The 22,079-nt window shown below is 37.3% G+C and overlaps 1 protein-coding gene across 1 annotated transcript in view; it reads left to right on the forward strand.

The window, feature by feature from the left end:
* The first annotated feature begins 9,976 nt into the window (after positions 1–9,976).
* Positions 9,977–22,079, forward strand: part of pla2g4f.1 (phospholipase A2, group IVF, tandem duplicate 1) — a 29,621-nt gene continuing 17,518 nt past the window's right edge. The window contains exons 1-11 of the mRNA XM_057849248.1: positions 9,977–9,999; positions 12,196–12,268; positions 12,381–12,511; positions 12,953–13,081; positions 13,217–13,251; positions 13,341–13,383; positions 16,234–16,306; positions 16,432–16,568; positions 16,739–16,870; positions 19,233–19,273; positions 19,864–19,906. Of these exons, the coding sequence (XP_057705231.1) occupies positions 9,997–9,999; positions 12,196–12,268; positions 12,381–12,511; positions 12,953–13,081; positions 13,217–13,251; positions 13,341–13,383; positions 16,234–16,306; positions 16,432–16,568; positions 16,739–16,870; positions 19,233–19,273; positions 19,864–19,906 (840 nt within the window). The 5' untranslated portion in view covers positions 9,977–9,996. The remainder of the gene's footprint in view (positions 10,000–12,195; positions 12,269–12,380; positions 12,512–12,952; positions 13,082–13,216; positions 13,252–13,340; positions 13,384–16,233; positions 16,307–16,431; positions 16,569–16,738; positions 16,871–19,232; positions 19,274–19,863; positions 19,907–22,079) is intronic.

A 22,079-nucleotide genomic window follows, 5' to 3' on the forward strand; every position in this document is an offset into this window, starting at 1 on the left:
GGATTTCGATCAAATAAATTTCCCCCCCAAATGCGACTCATACTCCAGTGTGACTCATATATGTTTTTCCCCTTATGGCACATTTTTTGGCAGGTGCGACTTACAGTCTGAAAATATGGTAATCCAAATGGTCAGTAATGGTCTTGAAAGTATATATTTAAAAAAAATATATATATATATATATATTTTTTAACTGTAGGTTGAGGAACATTAATGGCATTAACATTTGTGATGGTTGAAATACATTTTTACACACATTTTTATCTTCATGCACGAAATGTGATTTGTAAATCTATCCTACCACAGGAGTGAACGGAATTATCTAGATATGATAATTAACCTCTTGCTGTCATGTGAATTTTGTAGTTATACCTAAGAAGCGGCCAGCGATTTTGTGTGCATAGTATTAAGGTAAAAGTTAAATGGGTTTACTCATTTTCATACATCAAAAACATCTGAATGTCACCGTGTGATAAGCTTTCTAATTAAAACACCAATTCAAATGCTGTATAAAAGGTGTCCTTGGGCAAACATTTACTTTTTTCCTTTCAAAATATAAAATATGTATGCGAGTGTAATGAACCAAACTGCATGTAAGGCCTAAGTACCTCTAATTGCTGAACTCCTGACACTATCTTTTTTTATTGCAACTATGCAACGATGTGTAATGCCAACAGTTAAAAAGGATTTACAGGGTACTGTAGCTCATCATTCTTCTTGATCGAGGTGTTTTTATGATCTAAATATGATTGCTTTTAAGATATTTTACCTAATGGCAATTTCCCTGTCCCTGATAATCGCCCAGAAATTCCAGCATGGCTTTTGTTATGTTCAAAAGTGAAAACAGTATTTTCAATTGAGAAATCGAATTTTAAACCAATGAAAACCAATAATGATTTTGTTTTGATGCCATTTTATTATTTAATGTTGAAGCATCATTCAACTACAAAGACATATTATGTTTACCTGTTGCATTTTATCGTGTGGGCATAATACTGCTTTGTATTCAGCCACTCATTTAATCTCTAAACATGTCTATTGAATAATTGTCCAAAACAGAAAAACAAAGTAAAAAAAGAAATAATAATAATCATAATGTCAGGCTGACAAGAGCTTGTTTTAATCAGATTTCATGTTTGGCATTGTGAAGATGAAGCAATGACAGTTTATAAGAACACTGCCGATACTCTGTGTTACGTTCAGTTGAATATAAAAAAGATCAATGCTGCAATTAAGATAAAATTGATTCACTCCGGATTTAATTGGATTTTTCATCCTCTCTCACCCCGTTATTTTATTACATTTAGTCAACTTCCAAGTGTACTATAAACCTTTATGGACAAAGTTTACAGCATACTAAACAAACAAACAAAACAAATATAACTAAACCTCGAGCAGATCTGTTTTAGTATTTACATGTTACTTTGTTGTGATTTTATAATAACTTATGATGAAATGGCCATTTACGATATAGCAAATGCTCCTGGAACACAGCAATATGAAAGAACCCAAAATACTTAATCTTTAGGGCCCTCGTGTGGTCGAAGAAGTTGGTGTTGTTTCAATGCAAAGTAATTGAGTCAATACTGTAGTTCACATAAATTTAGCTAAAGTATTGTGTTGAATTGATTTGACTTTGAGATCCACTAAACAAATGTATAAATTGCAATTGCAAATTCCTTCATGGTAGATAGTGTAGATGCACCTCTAATGGGGTATGCTGCACCTAAGCCACCCATGATGGTGTAGAAGTGCACATTTTTCTGACAACATTGGTTGAATTTCCACTCAGTGTGAATGCGCAAGAAAATGTGTCACTACTGCATGTGCACTGTGACTGATTTCTTAACAAGGAATCGGTTTGGCAGTACATTATCAGGACTGGTATGGAATGACAAGAGTGCCAAAATAAAATAAATTTTTAAATTTCTTGTTAAAAACAATAAACTGGATTATCAGACATTTTATAAGTGAATGGCTTTCCAAATTTTGCCATGACATACTGTAGCTCTAAGCCGCTACACTAGTACTGATAAGGCTTGCCAGAAGCTCATCAGACTTACTCAAAAACTTTTATAGATGAATATAGCTTACCATATTTTTCGGACTATAAATCGCAGTTTTTTTTTTCATACTTTGGCTGGGGGTGCGACTTATACTCTGGAGTGACTTATGTGTGTAATTATTTACATATTATTATATATTTTACATGTTATTTTGGTGTTTTGGAATGACACTGATGGTTTGGTAAACTTGTTAGCATGTTCTTTATGCTATAGTTATCTGAATAACTCTTAATAGCTATGTTACGTTAACATACCGGCCACGTTCGCATTTCGTTGTTCATGCATCAAGTAACATTATCATACTGTACACTTATTCAGCATGTTGTTCTCTATTGTATTTTTTATTTGAAACTGCATTTCAAGATGACATATCTGGTTTATGTGTTGGATTTTATCAAGTAAATTTCCCCCAAAAATGCGACTTATACTCCGGTGCGACTTATATGTTATTTTTGGGCTGGTGCGACTTATACTCAGGTGCGATTTATAGTCCAAAAAATACGGTAATCTGATGCCAAATGCTGTAACAAAAAAAAACATTTTAATGGACAGGCATCCACTATTTGATACGACAATAGAACACGATGCTCGCGTTGATTAGCCGTTTTCAACTGGCACTTGGAGGGCTTTATTGCCATTGACTGCTACAACAAAGCTACTATATTAGGGTTAGCGCTAGCTGTGAATTGTTTTTAAAAGGATTTCATCTTCTTCAAGTTGAAGTGGATTATTTATTTTTGCAAATGTAGTGACCAGTTTTTTAAATTTAGTTTTTAAGCATTCAGACAACACGTGTTGGTGATGTTGATGAGTGTTTATCTGGTTAATAAATATATTTTTGATCAATCTATTCTTTCTGTCTAACATCTATGTAAATACTGTATATAATGGTAAGACATGGACACCTGCGGCTTATAGTCAGGTACGGCATATATGTGGATATGTATGTTTCTAAGATTTTGTGAAAATTGGCCAGTGCAGCTTATAATCAGGTGCGCTATATAGCCCAGAAATTACAGTATGTCATATATATATATATATATATATATATATATATATATATATATATATATATATATATATATTAGTGCTGTCAAATGTATTGCGGTAACGGGCGGTAATTAATTTTTAAAATTAATCATGTTAAAATATTTGACGCATTTAACGAATGCACGGAATGACCTGCTCATGCATTGCCTCAAACAGTTTACAATGATGTCGTTTTAGCACATTGAGAGCAAAAAGGCAGAGAAATGCGAGTGGACACAGGCGTTCATTGGACCGCGCCTTTTATTGGTATAAACTTTGGCAACTCTGTCACAACAAACATACAGTGGGGAGAACAAGTATTTGATACACTGTCAATGGGTTTTCCCATTGGCAGTGTATCAAATACTTGTTCTCCCCACTGTAACTATTGTGGCGAGCGACGTGGGGGAAAAATGACAGGACACGATCTTTTTCTTAACATGCTTTTCACAACGCAGAACATATACCATTTGCAGCCACCACTGACAGTCACGGTTGCCCAACTTCCCATCATGCATTTGGGTGGAACAGTTAAGTTGCTACAGTATCATTTAGTGAAAGTGCAACAAAAATAATATTCTTATTTTCTTAAAAAAAGATAATGTTCACAAAAAGAAAAGCGCTCAATGCAAAGACAACTGGCATTCCCAATCAAAATAGCTGTGCAAAATACACATAAAACTTACTCAGACTTTGCCTTGGCTATATCTCTAATTAATTTAAAACTATTGACACCTTGTGGTGTATTTCAATCACTACCTTATGTAGTTAAAGACACTGTGGAAGAACAGCAGGGAGCCCATGTGACGTCCTGCTCAGCGACATTAACAATGGCGAGCTATTAGTTTATTTTTAGTTTGAACATTTTCCAAATTGTACTAAACGAAAACATTAATTGGGGTTTTAATATTAAATTACTATAACTTGTTCTCAAAATGATCTTTTATGAACTTCAAGTCTTTCTATCGGTGGATCCCTTAAACAAAAAGAATGTTGAAAATGGTAATGCCATCTTGTGGATTTATTGTTATAATAAACAAATACAATACTTATGTACAGTATGTTGAATGTTTATGTCCATCTTGTGTTTTATCTTTCCATTCCAACAATAATTTACAGAAAAATATGGCATATTTTAGAGATGGTTTGAATTGCGATTAATTGCGATTAATTAATTTTTAAGCTGCGATTAACTCAATTAAAAATTTTAATCGTTTGACAGCCCTAATATATATCCATACGCCCCACGTTCACTTCACGTAGCCCGGCTCACTAGAGTTACTAGAGTAGAAGCATTCCAACAGTGCCTTACTTGCATCTCGTGTACATTGCTGTCTGTTGCGTGTTCCGGTAGCCCATTTCTTGCCATAGTGCCCTGGTTCCTCAGCACCGGGTGCAGACCTTGTTACTCGGGCGACGTCTGAGCCGCTCTGTTCGATATCACTCATCACGTGAGGTAGTTCGAACCCGGGCAATTTTCATACCAATGTGCAATATTCTTAAAAATACTCTAAGTCCTAAACTGTTTAATAAATTTGATTTCAATTCTAGTTTAACTGAAGTAGTGCTGTAATCACAGTAAATGCATTGGCAGAGTTTGACTTTTGTGGCGGGGGGGCAAAACATGTTGATATACCCAAAACGCAGTGTCAGCAATAAAATTAATTTACAAGATACATGCTCAGTGAGTAGCTTAGCCCATGGGGATACCAGCTGTGAGTGTGTGTGGGGCGAGGGGTGCCCGTTTTTTTGTCTTACCTTGTGGAGAAGTAAATGCCAATTTTTGCGTTCCGCATAGATATCCGATTTACCAAGTTTACCAAGCCAAGTTTTTCCCAGCCACACCCTCCTTGCGAAACTAATCGTCACCGTGGTCAGTTTGAAAATGCCGGCAAGCAAAACAGGAGACGGCATCCTTTTTGACGGAATATTCCAAGGAGGAATATTTAAAATAAAACATTGAAAATGAACGTTTTTTTGTTTGGGAATTCTTAATCAGGCTGCTTAGGACAGCTATGCTTTTGCCCAAGATCCATTAAATATGGTACGTCCAGTGGTAGTTCTGTTGTGTTCCACGCGTCACATCCTCAATCCTTGGTTCTAACTCAATAGTTGTTGTTGCTTTTGGAAGCTTAGTTTTGAAAAAAATTATGTCATTATCCATCTTGCCTCTTCTGTCCTCAGGTAGTTTTTGGCTAGGAAAAGCAAATGACCGTAACTAAGTTGCCAGTCACATGATCTGTTTAAAAAATTATTTGGACCCATTATAAAAATATTTTTTGTCTATTTCATTAATTGTTGTTATGTTTTATTGCTTTACTTTTGACTTTTATAGACAACATTTTACCGACAAAGTCTTAATTTTTAATCCGTATACACCGTATAGGAAAGTCAATTACATGCAATAACATATTTCGGCCACCGGATTGGGGGGGCTGTAAACTCCGCGTACGTGTAAACGTCTTGGGAAATCAATGATATTAGAGGTTTTTGCTCTAGAACACATGCCCCTGACCAGGGGCGGAAATTAGGGGGGTTTGACTGCACCCGAATCCAATTTGCGGGTGTAAAGTGGGCGTAGTTGGGCGGGGGGAGGATCAAACAGAAATTAAGATGATATGCGGAGCTGTAATATAATTAAGTGTTAGCCGATTGTCTAGAGGGGCCCGCGAATAATTGTCACTATATGGTTTATTATGTGGTTCATTAGGTTTTCAATCCAACAAACAAAGTGCACCATTGTGTATTTAAAAAAAAAAAAAGGGGAGGTGCACAAAAAAATATATACAATTTACAGAAAATTTGTGTGCGTCGTTGCGTGCTCCGTCACAGACCCACCCAGTAGTTAGCTAACTTGTTCATGACTCTGAGAAATATGTTGATAGCTTTAGTCTTACGTTAATTATGGCACGCTATTATTCAGAAGAGAAAAACGAGATGAGGCTATTTCTTTGTACCTTTATTTTGTATATATACTGTATATATATACATATATATATATATATATATATATATATATATATATTTTTTTTTTTTTTTTTTTTTTTTTTTTTTTAATAATACTCGATGCAGGGCGGAACAAGGCCCTGTGCAGTGAGCATAAACAGGAACCACCCACCCCGAGTGGATCTTCCCACACAGGGTATGCTAGTATTAGACAATTATTCACGGGCCTCTCAAGACGATCGCCCGGTGTGGATATGCAGTCGGGGTGCAAATAGATCTTTTTTTTTTGCGGCCCCTCCCTGGCTCTTTCACTCTTTGCTGCTGTAATTGCTGCATGAATTCCAATTTAGGAGACTTTGAGTTATATTTTGAAAAATGTGGCCCGAATTGGATTTAAAACCACACACAAAAGTGACATAGATTGGATTTGAAATGCACTACATCTATACGATTTATACCGTTCAGACCGTCAAGTTAACCCCTTCAGACCTAAGCATGCTGCTGAAGGACATGACGCGTTCGCGTCGCTAAACCAATAAACAGGGCCATTCCTGACCAGTTTGGTACCCTAGGCAACATATTTGTTGGCGCCCCCTCTATTTTCACCACATATATTTAAACACTCAAACTGAAAAAGCACATTTTCTCTTTGTATTTTATTATATAAAAAAGACAACAACAAACAAGTGCAGAAATTAAAAGAAAAATGATCTAATAACTATTCAAAAGCACCAATAAAAAACACTTCAAAAACAAATGAATAAATTACAATTGTTATTACAATATGATTAACCCATCCACGCAAACCTATATAAAGACACACAGAACACTTTAAACTTTTTTTTCCACCTTGACCTATAACCTTACTCACTTTGTCGTCACTGATGCAAAAGCATCTATTGCACTTTCATATGACAGTTGTTTTTGAAGGTGCACTTCTTTCCTGGACTATGTGGGCTTGGACTTGGTGCTGATGTGGATAAGTTCGCTGTAAAAGATTGCCCAGGATGTACAGCGGTAGAAGGAAAATATTTCAGAAGAGCATCTAGATAAGAAAGTGGAATGTTACATTATATTAGACAAATAGCTGTTGATTGTGAAACCAGCATGACATAACCATAATAGCGCCTAAATTCTTGCAGCCTACTGTGCCCATCTATTGGATCCGGCCACTATCTTTGATGGGCGTAGTCAAAAGAAAATAAATTCTTGAAGCACTGCATCTTTACAGGACTATCCAATAATAATGAATAAATAATATATGATAGCAAAAAATTAATAAATAAATTGAATATTTTTTACGTAAATGTGATCGCCATTTTAATGAATTAATGACACATTTAATAACAAATGTTTACATTTAAATCCGTGGCACTTTTAGTCCCCCATACTACAGAACTTTGAAATTATTAATTGCATATTTAATGGTGTATTTATTTAATTAACCTTGGCACTTTTAGGCAAGGCAAATTTATTTGAAAATCACAATTTAACACAAGGTAAAAGTGGTTCACATTATATGATAATAAGCAAGTCCCCCATATACCTTGTCCAAATTTCTCTAAAATGGGAGGGGGAGTAAATTTAACTGGAACTAATCCACAGCTGGCTAAATACTGAAAATATTTCTAAAACAACAGCCTGGCTAATGATACGGTATAATTTTGCTTTAGCATTAAGTCATATAAACTCTATGTAAATAACCGCTAGCTTGCAGTTGCATACATGCTTATGCTGTTGAAACAATCATCACAACAAACCTCTGTTTTTCTTCACGGCAATAATCTCTTCTTTCTTTTTCTTCTGACCCAAAGGGCTTTTGTCTTTTCATGAAGTTGACTTGTCACCGTAACATCGCTCAATTGCGGAGGCTAAAAATAGCACTTTCAGGTAGCCCGCTGGTCTACTAGGTGGTGAGACTAGGGTCTGTGGTGAAATTATCGCATCACAGGAAAAAGTGAAACGAGCAGAGGCACACTGGAAAAATTATTTCATTATTATTTGAAGACTTATTACGAACGGTTTTGTTGTTCTTTAGTTTTACTGTTTTGTATCATTTTTTGAATACTATCATCAAATATTATTTGAATTTTTTTCTTGACGCCCCTATGGACGCTGCTGCGCCCTTAGGCATTTGCTTACCTCGCCTTATGGGCGGCACGGGCCTGCCAATAAATATACTGAATTTAGTTGCTTTTGCAATTTCTGGGAGATGAATGATTGGATGAAACATTACCCATCAAAATCAAATCATAAGTTTTGGTACGCCCTCTTTGCTATTGTTGGCTCTTTGAAAATGGCTGACCAAACGCAACTTCAAAAAGGATAATGTGAAGTGCTCATTTCTCATTAAAAACACATTAACATTAATATTAGAAAATAACCAATAAAAGCATGAAATACCACCGACCAAAAAAAGTGGAGTAGAGTTAACTTTTTGTGTGTGTGTTTTTTTATCAGCAGAAAAAATGCGGGTCTGAAGGTGTTAATGCCTCCCTCAGATCGGAAAAACACGAAAAAATAGGATTTGCGCATTAACATCTGCGTTGTGAACCCAGCTTTAGAGGCTCGGGTCCTGGTGCAGTCGTGCTCCCAGCACCCCCCTAAGTTCCGCCCCTGACTCTCTGTTAATATTTCCGTTCAATAAATCTAAAAATGTATCTTTTAAAACAAGGGCGTAGGTTTGGTCACAACATTGGTAAGGATGATATAACAGCATAACCTGTGTGTACACTTTTTGCTCTGGATGGGACATTAATAAGACCAAACAGACTGGGTGAACGGGGGTTTTGTGCATGTTGTGTTGTGTGAGCAACATATGAGGTTATGCAGCACCCATCTTACTCCAAGCACCTTCCTGCTCACATTTTTCTGGTTCGAAAGTTTCCAGAGTTTATTACATTTCTCAGTTTAATTACCGTTAACAGAGAAAACACTAACAGAAGGACACTTCTCTCGGAGCAGCTTCCAACTTTAGTTTTACAGGTTAGCAAATTCACACAGTTTAATGGTATGCTAACTCTGATGCAGGTCGGACTTTCAGTTGCAAAATTTGTGGTGTGTTACCCACCTCCACTACATTGACATCTTTTTTTACACTACTTACAGTGGCTGCGCTTGGCCGAAAACAAACTTCTAATATCCCTCCTCTTTAAGGGGGGCGGAGAAGGCGGCATGTTGTCGATATGTATTTCTTTGGGGCTGTGTGAGTGAGCGTGCGTGTGTGTGTTGGGTGTGGGTCAACTCATCAGCTAATCAAAAGTGTGTTTTAAGTGGAGTAAAATGGACCGGCGTATTCAGCCAGTGAAAAGGTGGTAAATGTAAGTGAACATAATGAAAATAATTCACTTAATAATGGTAGGGTAAATTCTATCCTTACAACATATGGGAAGACAATCTAAATTATCTGTATAACTGAAGTCATTATATAATGCATATAAGGTTGCTTAAAGGTTGGCGGGGACAATTTGACCATCCTGAAAAGTTGGTAGTGGGAATAGCGGTATGCCCTTGATTTAAAATTAAATACGTGTTATACAATAAATACAAAATAATTCAAATTATAATCCAAAATGTATTAATTTAAATGTATTACTTCCTCCGCTACTCCAAAAAACCTAGAAAACACTGAAGGATCACACACAGTCTCTAAACAATTTTCATAACTTGAGAACTCTGTAATTATAATAATAATAATAATATGATGATGAATGCGAAGAACCATGGAAGGAGCTGCGTGTGATACCTGTTTGTTAAACAAAATTACACAACGGGTCACGGATTTCAATCATGGCAAAATTGAGCACTGGAATGTTTTTTGCTGGAGGCAACGGGTCTGAAGCACCTCCCCCTGTGAGGTTTGGTTACATCATTAGGTGTTTAAAGTTCGTGCAGATTGTGCAAAAAATTTCATTCACTTATACCCAGCTGTAAGATCACACCACACACAAAGACAATGGTAAGTTTAATCAATAACATTAAAGCCGAACATGTTAATGGCATTGTGGTCATCTTGTAACTACTTTGTAGTTAGTTCATCTAGATATTTGTAATTACAGAATAACTAGATTTTTTTTTTTGGGGGGGGGGGGGGGGTCAATGTTTTTCCTGATAATGTAATTCAACAGTTAAGTTGTTATTATTATTCTTTATTTATTTATGTCCTTCGGGCATGACGAATCCCCAAAAAACAGCATTTATATGTGTTTACAATTAATTCAACCCAAAAAGAAAAGGGGAGACGGGAGAAGCCGAAGCTTATTGATTCCCGACCCCAGTATACCATAGCATGCAGAAAATATCGAATAACAATTTTTGACATTCAGACTGCGTAGCGATTAGTTTTTTTTTTTTTTTTTTTTTTTTTTTTTTTTTTACCATTAATATTAATGTGACTGCTACTTAACAAGTATGAAATTTCCTTAAATGTAAGGGTTTGTTTTGTTTACTTGTATGTAGCAATATAACTGATTTTTTTTAATGCTTATATTTTGTCTGAAACTAAAATATAAAATGGATTTCTTCTTACAAACAACCCAAACATCTTAAACTGGGTATGCTGTCATGTTACAATGTACGTTGAGACAAAAAAACTGTTTAGATTTTCGTTGGACATTCAAAGGAATTCTATTTACGCTTTACACATGGTACAAAGAAATTGTTTTGCAGTTACTCTCACTTGCACACATCGTATAAAAATCATTTAAGGCAATAATACACAACACAATGAAATGCAGTGCAGTACTGTAAAGCCCCTGTGATTAATGTTCAGTCTGTGTGTGTGTGTGTTGGGGGGGGGGGGGGGGGGGGTAGATGGGGTGATAGATTTCACAGCCCCAGGGAAGAAGCTGTGCTGGGTTTCAGCATGTTTGGATGGGTGCTAATGTACCTACATATTTCCAGAGGAAATAAGCACAAAAAGTTTGTGTCCTGTGCGTTTGGGTTCACTGCCATGTGAATATTTACATGTAAAGCATATACATGGGGTGTAACAGTAGACACTAATCACGGTTCGGTACGGGGTCACGGTTCTATATGGGTTCAGTACAACGGAAAAACAAATAGGCTTTTTTAATCACTGCATTTAAAAGTTTGTCCTATTGACTAAAAACTAAAACGCAGCTCTCATGAAAGTGCAAAAAAAAATAGAAGAAAACATCCAACTTGTGAATTTGCAACAGTCAGGTAGCCCTCGCCAGCTTGATAACTTTTCTTTCTTTTTTTTTTTTTTTAATAGGAATAAGGCATAACCATTTTCATTGTTGGATTACACACAGTTCACTGTTAACCATTACCAGTGAACATACCCTGCCATGTAAGATATATTTTTACATTGGCTAAAATAAAATTAAAAGTGCAAATCGTTCCAAAACTGAAAAAGCATCTCTTGTAATAGGATTTAAAAATATAAAATAAATGCACTGAAAAAGTGTAAGTAATACTACATTTGATAGATCCCACTCCGTATACTGTATTTGCCATAATTTTCCAAGTATTGATCAATGATAACTTCTCCTTCGTCTGTTAGTTTGCCTTTTTGTCCCATAACGTCTGTTGCTGATTTAGGCGCATTACCTCTACTGCCCCCTTGGATTGGAGTGGACTAACTCTGACATGGATTTTAATTTTTAAAATGTTTTTATTATATCTCAAACGTCTGACTGCGTGCACCGAACCGTGATGACGAATACAAATACCGTTACACTCTTAATAGACTCCGCGTTGAATTGGGCTGCCGTAATCTCAAACGTCCACCATCTTAACTAAGTATCCCATGAAATATCCCATTTTCGACAGCGAATTTCAAACTTTCAACTTCCAACTTCAAGTTGCTATTGGATGACTGATCGGTATTCAGGTTAAGAGGGAGAACAAAGCTACTTATATTTTACTTTGTGTTATGTTTCATATACAAGAAATGCATTTAAATAATTATTAAAATGTATGTATTACTTATATCACCAACTGTGTCCCCAAAATTGCATACATTTATATGATGAGAAAAAAAATCTGTCTCAAATGTGTCCTCTGGCATGATAAATAGCAATACTTAAAACCAAGGAATACCTTGAATTATTTGTGATCAATGACATTCTTTTTTTTCTTTCTTTCTTTCCTTCCCTTCCAACCAATCAACCAACCAATGGTTCTACAGAATGTGGCCAGCTCCTCCTGGACGCTAAGTGTCACGGTATTGCGGGCAGAAAACATTCGCTCAGCAGACTATTGTATGTGAGAATATCATCTGAATGTTTTGGGTTTTATTGTTACATTGAAATGAATAATTTGCATTCTTAAAACAGAAGAATTCTATTAATACCTGTTTATTTTACATTTCAGGTTCTGAGGCTGATTGCTATGTCACCTTGGCTTTCCCACCTGCAATTGTTTTTAAGACAAATACTGTCAACAACAGCAGAAACCCAGAATGGAACCAAACCTTTGATTTTAAGCTCCTCAGTCATCTTAAGGTGTGACCTTGCCCAAATATTATTGCGACCTCAACCACATTTTAACACTTAAAGATATCCCAGCATAGGAACAAGATTGAACCATGTCATTTTCAATGTGAATGAATTTACTTTAATTTACCAGATTCCATTCAAGTTCAAGTTCAACTTGACGTAATCGTTTTGATCTTTGATATCTGAACCGGGAATGAATGGATTTTTGCAAATTACCAACACCTGGTCCAACATGCCTTCTCACTGAGTACAACATGCATGTGTGGACCTGCACTGCACGAAACACATTCCTAAATTTGGGAAGCTTTTTGTCCCCCCTAAAACTTAAGCTGTAAAGTTTCATGAACTCTCTGAACTTGCGCCAAATCAACCATGAGTCTTATCTAAAGTTTTGACAGTTTCACAACTGGAATCTATACTTAACTAAATATTGTGATATGTTCCCAGACGACACTCCAGATAAATCTATACGATGAGGACACCATGTATGACGATGTGATTCAAAGATTTGTGTTTGATATCAGCACTCTGAATGTGGGGAAGAAGGAAATTAAGGAATTTGCCATCCAACCTCAGGTACAGTAAGATAAAGATGGTAAGAGCTAAGATTCAACCCCCTAATAATTGAACTGGGAAAATAAATCAAATACACATTGATAGGTTAAGTAAATAACGTAATCATACGTTACCCTTGTCTTTATTTCATTTAAGGGTAAACTTTGGATTGCCTTTGAGGTGAAGGAGAGGTAACATTTTTTTTCTTTTCAATTTAATATCACAGTTCATCCAAAATGATATGGCCTTTAATCATTGTTCCGTTTTCTTTTTTTTTAAGACACTTTAAAGCAGACAATCACCATACAGAAAAACATTTAGGGGTAAGAGATTTCTCTTTATGGGACTGTGGTCATCCGTAATTGCGATTACCTATTGCTATTGTAGTATCTGAAGTATCTGAGTTATTTGACCTGGCGTTGCCGGGCATACTAATTGTGCTGGGTTGTTGAGGCCAAAGTTTGTTAAATCGACACATAAGAAACCTTGAAATCAGGGCTTCCCCATTATTAAAAAAAAAAAAAGTATGCTGGATAGATGTTTCTAGCAGTATGGCCCGCCGTTGCTCGTTTGAAAAAGTACAAAATTGGCATTTGCTATGCTACTTTTTTTTTTTTTTTTAAGTTTTGAATTAATTTTCTAAATGGAGACGTACATAGATCAAACCTATCCAAGAACACTCCCAGACACATAAGACACATATATGTAAAATTTAGTCTAAATCCGCCGAGCCGTTTCATGGGTCCGTAAAACAGGAACACACAGACAAACTTGCCTTTAAGGCCTTTTCACACTCACGTCAGCCCAGTGTGAAGAGCGGTCCCCAGCAAACACAAAATGGGAGTAGCTACGTAGCCTGACGTAGACTCTGTCAGGAAGTGAAAAGCGGCATGCATATCTGCCATGGTCCCAAGCACCAATGCGTTTATTTTTCATTGTAGAAAACACAGACTTTTCCTATTTCAAGGAGTAGAGGGCCTTATAATACTAGTAGATGAGTTTTACTAGTTTCAGTGAGAAGGTGAATAGGTTTTTGTTGTTCGTGAACTACATTTCAACTCAAACGCACATCCAGGAACCATTTTGCTTAGCAAGGAAAGGTCATGAGAGTCATTTTGCGAGTGTCCCGGTGCTTGCGAAACTTTAACTCTTGTCTTGTGTTAATCATCCCATATTTTTGCTAGTGAATTAAATTTGATCTGTAAATTAACTTGGCCTGAAAATACTAAACTTATGCAGTATATTGTTTTCGGGTCAAGAATGACCTGTTTTCAAGTTTGGGTATGTCTAAACTAAAGTACCATTGATTTTTGCATACGAAAATTTGAAAACGGGTCAATTCTGACCCCAACACAATACAAGGGTTAAAAATAAAAGCACATTTATCAAGGTTTTGTCGGCTGTGATTTGACTATATACATCTGCCGAAACAGTCTGATAGCACAGATATAAATACACCTGCCCCTCTGCTATTGGATGCGTTGATGACGTCAGCGTGGCGGCGGTCTGAAAATAGTGTAAGGCTCTATTTTGGGCCCCGCCTCTTGGCGCAAATTCATTCAAACTTGCTGTTCCCCTTCGAGACGGTCGTCTACCGCTCGCTTTCTCCGAGAAGTCCGCTCTCACATACACAATTAACGGGTTGCCGCTGAACCCTTCGCACTAGGCTGCCGCTAGTTTGAACAGGCTCTATAGAGATTAAGATAAGAGATTAAGAATCCTTTATAAGTACTCTGTGAAAATGTAACTGTTTTAAAAGTCCAGCGTCTTGTTGTGGAGTAGACACAAAGCCACAACGTGGCATCACAGCACATTTAACGGTGGCCTCAACAAAAAGGGATTTTCAGACAAAGGCAGACAAAATTCCATTTACAGGTAGTCCCCGGGTTACGAACGCGTTCCGTTCCTGCGCTGGCAAAGTAGCCCAAATTTCTGCGCAAGTCAGAATGAACCCTTTTAGTACCACTAAATACCCCCTAAATCTCTAAATAACTTTCCAAAAACATGTATTATAAGTTATACGTCAAAATTAAGTACATAATGGCGACAAAATGGCAGTGAAGACACTGTTAGGCGACATAAAAAAACAACTAGAGACAAAATGGGGGACAAGACTCCAACTTGAATCAGGTTGGGTACGTCATTACCCAGGGACTACCTGTATATGGCGGAAAACACGGACAAGTCTGAAAAAGCAGTTTCTGCTCCTGCACCCCTCTTTAAAATAAACTGCTGTATTTTAAGTCAAAAGAACTGTTGTGTTTGATAAAATAACATGTCTATATGCTGCCATAGCCGATTTATGGCGCGTGCTCTCACCTGCAGTTAGGTTTTGCTGTTTAATTTTAATTTTTTTTTTAAATGCCCTCCTGCTCAAAATTTTTCTTCCCCAAGAAAATTGAGATTTTAAGCTTTACAATGATGCATCACACATGCGTATAGGACAATTTTGAAATTTGGACAAATTGGGGGTCTCAGACCGGAACTTCAACTCACCTGAGTGTTTTCCGCCATATATAAGTAAAGATCCTCTTACTTTTGCAGTAAATGGTCATACGTAATTCTGATTACCTGTTACTATTGTAGTATCTGAACAGAATTATTTGGCAGTTGCTGTTCTATAACGTTGCAGTAAGTTAGTTGAACAGGCTAAATTGTCTTCTCAGAGATGAGCTAGTTGTGTTGCCACGCCTTTGATTGCACAACGAGGCCACCCACACTTCTTGAGGTGAGGGACTGCCCTCCAATCTATTATAGGGCCAGGTAGCAGAAATAAGTTCTCGGGGGTATATGAACAAAGTTCGAATGGGGGACAGGGCTCTTCTCAACTCAGTGAGGTATGATACAGCTGTCTGATTAGGGCTTATTAGAAGACACGAGCCTTCCACTTGTTCAACTAGAATGGCGTACTCTCTTATCATTTCTACATCACCTCACAAGAAACCCCAACAGGCTCCAGAATATAAACAACATGTACCTTTTTTAAAGACCAAAAAAAAAAAACACCCAATACAGTCCATTTCAGTACACTACTATTTTGGTCGGATGATATCCGTTTTATCACAAATCTCCTATTTCAAGGTCTGTTGAATTGAGGTTTAACTCCAGTTCTGTCAGTGAAGAAGATGCAAAAAGTATCCCGTATGACATGGTTGTGTTTCATCATCCAACAGAAAGAAGTGGTTTCTTACTGGAAATTAAATGCTACCGTACTTAAAGCCAAAACCAGTCACTCCAGCGATTACTGTAAGTACACCTTCATCTTTTCTTTTAAAGTCATTTATTTTTTTATGGTTACTTTTTCAATGGACAGTTAAAAATTTTCCAACAATACTTTCGATTTTTTTCTTCCTCCTTGTAATGTGTTACAGTTTCAGAGTCAGACTGCTATGTCAGTCTTTGCCTTCCTACCGCGACTACAAGTGTATTCAACACAACAACAGTGCACAATAAATACAAGCCAGAGTGGAACGAAACTTTCACCTTTAGAGTCCCTTCCCATCTGAAAGTCAGTTCACAGAAAATCAGCAGACACTTCATAAAATGAGTGTTTTTTGGGAAAAAAATGTGTTACATTTTAAATGAGAGTGTAAACATGACAGTCTTACCATGTAAAAAGGAGATTATATGAAAATTGCAGCCTGTGATACTGTAAGTAAGATTGTCCTGTTTCTCCAGAATGTTCTAGAGATCAAGCTGTATGACAAAGACCTAATGTCACAAGATGACCTCATTTCAACTATTCTGTTTGACCTCAACAACCTCACCCTGGGAAAGAAAGAAACAATAGCGTTTACACTAAATCCAGAGGTAAAAATGAACAATAGTAACATAATTTGGGGGAACTCTCTCTACTCTATGTTTCGTGATTATTTTCAAGACCAATTAAGACCTTTAAACTGGTGACATTAGTGGTTCATCTGTGCATAAAGTCAGTGAAGCTGCTGGATTGTGTCTTAGCTGCAACATTAATTCACATTATTAATTGTTGCTTTATTGTGTCATGCGTTCTTGTTTCGACCATTGACTGTGGCTCAGTTGCTAGAGCGATTTGTCCTGGATGTTTCAATCCTTGCTCCAACAGTCCACTATCAAAGTGTCCTTGGGCAAAACACTGAACCCTAAATTACCCCCAGTGTACCTGGCAGTCCTTTGAATGGCAAGAGCCTCCCACTGGTGTATGAAAACGTGTGGGAACGTGAGCCTCTGTAAAACATTTTGGCCACAGTGATGGTGTAGAGGGGAAAATATAATTTCTTAATACCCTACAATTTTTGCAGGGGTCCTCTTGACAAGCAGACACCCCTCCCCCAGCCGTAAGATATCAAAACCTAAAATCAGGCCCTCCACATGGTGTCCACGCATACCATATTTTTCGGACTATAAGTCGCACCTGAGTATAAGTCGCACCATCCATAAAATGCCCAACGAAGATGAAAAAAAAACATAAAAGTCGCACCGGAGTATAAATTGCATTTTTTGGAGAAATTTACGATCATTTATAAAATCCAACTCATAGAACAGATATGTCATCTTGAAAGGCAATTTAAAATAAAAATACAATAGAGAACAACATGCTGAATAAGTGTACAGTATGATAATGTTACATGATGCATGAACAACGAAATGCGAATATACTGTCCTCACCAGGATTCTACGGCTCGGTCCTGGCTATACAGTTTGCTAAACTCCCAAATGACGCCGCTGGACGTCCGTATAATTTGCTGACTTTATTTTGGCCGTCGTTATGACACCATCATTTGAAGAGTGAAACTAAAAATAGAAATAATACAAATCGTCTTCGATACCAAACAGGTTCGCATCAGCGTAATTAAATACTTAGCTGCTATTACAGCAATGACACAAACAGTTAGCGAACGCTTGGTAGCATTAGCACATCATTCAAACAACCACACAACTGGCTGTAAGCGTCCGATCGTGGTGGAATCTCAGTGGAAAACACACAAGAACAAGAGAAAAGATGATGCACACAGGTGTTGCCTCTGTAGAGATATTTTATAAGCATAAACAATGAACGTAGGTTCGCAGCCGTGTTTCTCTCTCTCTCTCTCTCTCTCTCTCTCTCTCTCTCTCTCTCTCTCTCTCTCTCCCACCCACTCGCCCAGACGCTGCGTAGCTGTCCGTCTTCTTCTGGCATGTGAGCACTCTTCTTTGTGTAAACAAGTTCGAGAGCGCTCCCACTTGGGCGTGAAAGCGCCACAAACTAAAAGCATGCATTTCAATATAAAAAAGTCAATAATACACACATTTCCAAAGGCAGAACGCAAACGTGGCCATAGCTATTATGAGATATTCAGATAACTATAACATAAAGAACAAGCTAACAAGTTTACAAACCATCAGTGTCACTCCAAAACACCAAAATAACATGTGAAATGATATCATAATGTGTTGATAATTTCACACATAAGTCGCTCCTGAGTATAAGTCGCACCCCCCGCCAAACTATGAAAAAAACTGCAACTTATAGTCCGAAAAATACGGTAAATATAATTATCTAACGATAGCACCGCTATGTTCATACGTAGCATAGGCGTGTAATACTGGAATTCCTGTTGTTGTTTGTTCTTCTCCTCCTCTGTCTGCTTCCTTCCTTTCTGTCCCCTCAATAACCCCTTCCTGTTCGCTGCTTTTTCCTAATAAATAAAACATAATAAACAACCACAATGGGATTATATCAAACTCCCATGTGATACATTACAGGAAAGGGTTAAAAAAAAAAAAAAAAGGAAGGAAGAAAACCTTTGAACAATTGTTTTATTGGACCTTCTAGACCAGTAGATGGCAACATTTAACACTCAACACACTGGAAACCATGCCTGTAAATTGCTCAAACACTGAGGTACACTTGGGTACACCTTCCAAGGCCGACCATGACTTTACATAGTTGGTGAATTCATTACCTGTTGACTAACATTAAAACAGTGAGCCTGACTTGATTTTGCTGCTGAAGGGAAGGAACTTCTTTGTTAGATCTAGCAAGCGGCAGAATAAATTGTATTCAAATACTCATTTACTTAATACAAAACTGAACCACATCAAAGGGTTAAAAAAGCCATACATGTGCCTGTTCTAGACGAAGTTTTGGTGATTTCATGGACGGCTTTCTAATACCTTTTCATCTTTCTTTTTTTTTTTTTTTTTTTTTTAGACAACGGACCATATTTTAATGCAGTTTGAGATGCTCCACAGGTGAGAAGCTCATCCTAATTGCAATTTGAACAAAAAAAGGGGTCTCAAATGTGAGAAATACAACGCGTTTCAGAAAATTTCCGGGACAGTTGATACTAAAGATATTATTGCTGTTGGCCAGGTATAAATGCTATTCTGTATTTCAAATCTAAACTACAAATGACCATATTTACGGGACCATACATCTCACAAACGTAGTACTCCCCAAAAAAATAAAAAAATAAAAAAGCCTCTCGGTGGTAAAAAAAATATACTAGTACTAGTATATAGCCTAAGTTCCATTTTGTCGTTCGCCAAGTAGCTATACAAAAAAAACTGATATTACATACTTCAAAAGAAGTAATTAGTTGCCTTACCTTTCGTAATACTAGTTTTGCACTGTTTATTAGAATAGAATAAGAACGAAGCTGAAACTAAAGTGCTCTTGGTTAATATACTGTATATGGCCCACATTAAAGCAGAAATTGCTTGGTTTGTCAATTAGTTTTGAAATACCGGTACATCTTTTGTGACGCTAGACCTGGAAATTTTCTAAAATGCCTTGTACACTATTACAACTACATCACATTTTATTTCTTTTTGCATTTTAGTGAGGAACCGCCTTGTGAATATCTTAGTAATGGAACCCTCCTGGTAAGATACATCAATAGCACCACATTTTTATAAGGGAAACATTACAGACAATGTCACACTTTATGTAAATATAGTAGTTGCTAGTGATCATTTTGATTCATACAGTGGTATGAAAAAGTACCTGAACCTTTTGGAATTTCTCACATTTCTGCATAAAATCACCATCAAATGTGATCTTATTTTCAAAATAACACAGATGTAAAAACAGTGGCTGCTTTAACTAAAACTACCCAAACATTTACAGGTTTTCACATTTTAATGAGGATAGCATGCAAACAATGACAGAATGGAGAAAAATAAGGTGAACCCTCTGCCTAAGGAGACTTCAAGAGCAATTGAAACCAATTTTTACCAAATATTTTAAGTCAGGTGTGTGCCCAATCACTGATTAGTGGTTTAAAGCTGCCCTGCCCACTATAAAACACACACCTGATTGTCTGATGTGTGTCATGGCTCGGGCAAAACAGCTGTCTGAAGACCTGCAATCAAGGATTGTTGATTTGTATAAAGATGGGAAAGGATACAAAACCATCCCTAAAAGTCTGGATGTTCATCAGTCAACAGTCAGAGAAGTTGAATGCAAAGGGAGAGAGTTTGGCTCTGTTGCTTCACTCCCGGAGAGTGGCCATCCAGCGTAGAATACTCAGAGGTAAAAATAAAAAAAATTTTTTAAAAAAGAACCCGAGACTGTCTGCTAAAGACTTACAGAAATCACTGGCACAGTCAATATCTCTGTGCACACTATATGCAAAACTCTGGCCAAGAATGGTGTTCATGGGGGGGACTCCACGGAGGAAGTCGCTGCTGTCTAAAAAAAACCATTGTTGCTCGTTTAATGTTGGCAAAAAGGCACTTGGATACTCCACACAAGTTTTGGCTAAATATTTTGTGGACTAATGAAACAAAAGTTAAATTGTTTGAGAGCAACACAAAACGTCCTGTGTGGAGGAAAAATGGAACAACTCACCAACATCAACCCCTCATCCCCACCATGAGGCATGGTGGAGGGAGCATCATGATTTGGGGCTGTTTTGCTGCCTCGGGGCCTGGACAACTTGCAATCATTAATGGAAGAATACATTCAAAAGTTTATCAGGATGTTTTGCAGGTAGACCTGAGGCCATCTTTTAGACAGTTGGAGCTAAAAAGAGGATGGATGCTGCAACAACACAATGATCCAAACCACAGAAGTAAATCAACTTCAGTGGCCTATACTACGAACCGAGTTCAACCTCCCCAGAAGTAATCCAGTTTACCATCGGGTAACCGGAGTTGACAAAACCTGGTTGTCTAGTTTGTGGTCAATCGGTGCTACGACGCTGATTATGAGGTTGATTAGTCGAACCTGTGTCAACCCAGTCAGAGTTACTGCGCGTTCACATAAAAGGGGGCGGTGACCAGAGTCAAACACTACTTGTGACGACGGCACAGGCACCTTACTTCACGGAGGAGGAATGCGCGATGATCATGCGGAATTATGAGGAATTAAAATCCACCCTCACCGCGAAATCCAACACCGCTTCGGCGAGTAGAGCGCAACGGGTCTGTTGACAGCGAATTTACAGATCGTGTGATTTGTGAATGCGTCAATATGCCAGTTTACTTATATCCATGAAAAGAAATAAAGCCTGCTGTCAGGACAATAAAATAAGATTTGGTACATTAACAGTAAGAAATAATTGTCACGCATCACCACACGAAACAGGATGATTGTATGTTTAGTCCCCTTGACTGTACGAATACATATGTTCTGTTTTTTTAGGTTGGGCCTAAAAAATCCAGCCCGACCCGACCCGAGTCCGATCAATAAACTTGATTTGCAGGCCCGAGCCCGACAACACCCCCCCACCCCCCCCCCCAAAAATTGTTATATTTGTGAGGACTCAGGAGAAGAAGGAAATGCGGGGATGCTATGCGTTGTTGCGTAAATAAAAGCCCGTCTTTTGTAACGATTTTTTACAGTTAAACAAGACTGTAAGATGCATATTCAATAAACTTTTATATTTGTGCGTCTGTCCTATCAGTGGATTTGACATTTAATTTAATCTCCTCGAGTTGGCAGAAAAAAACGCAAGTTTTCTCAATGTTTAAATAGTCTACATATTTCAATGATTATTATAAATGCATCAATTTGAAGCGTTTCCATACCCCAATCCGAATCGCACGGCATACA

The sequence above is a fragment of the Corythoichthys intestinalis genome, chromosome 10, assembly GCF_030265065.1.
Source record: "Corythoichthys intestinalis isolate RoL2023-P3 chromosome 10, ASM3026506v1, whole genome shotgun sequence".
NCBI classification, from domain to species: domain Eukaryota; kingdom Metazoa; phylum Chordata; class Actinopteri; order Syngnathiformes; family Syngnathidae; genus Corythoichthys; species Corythoichthys intestinalis.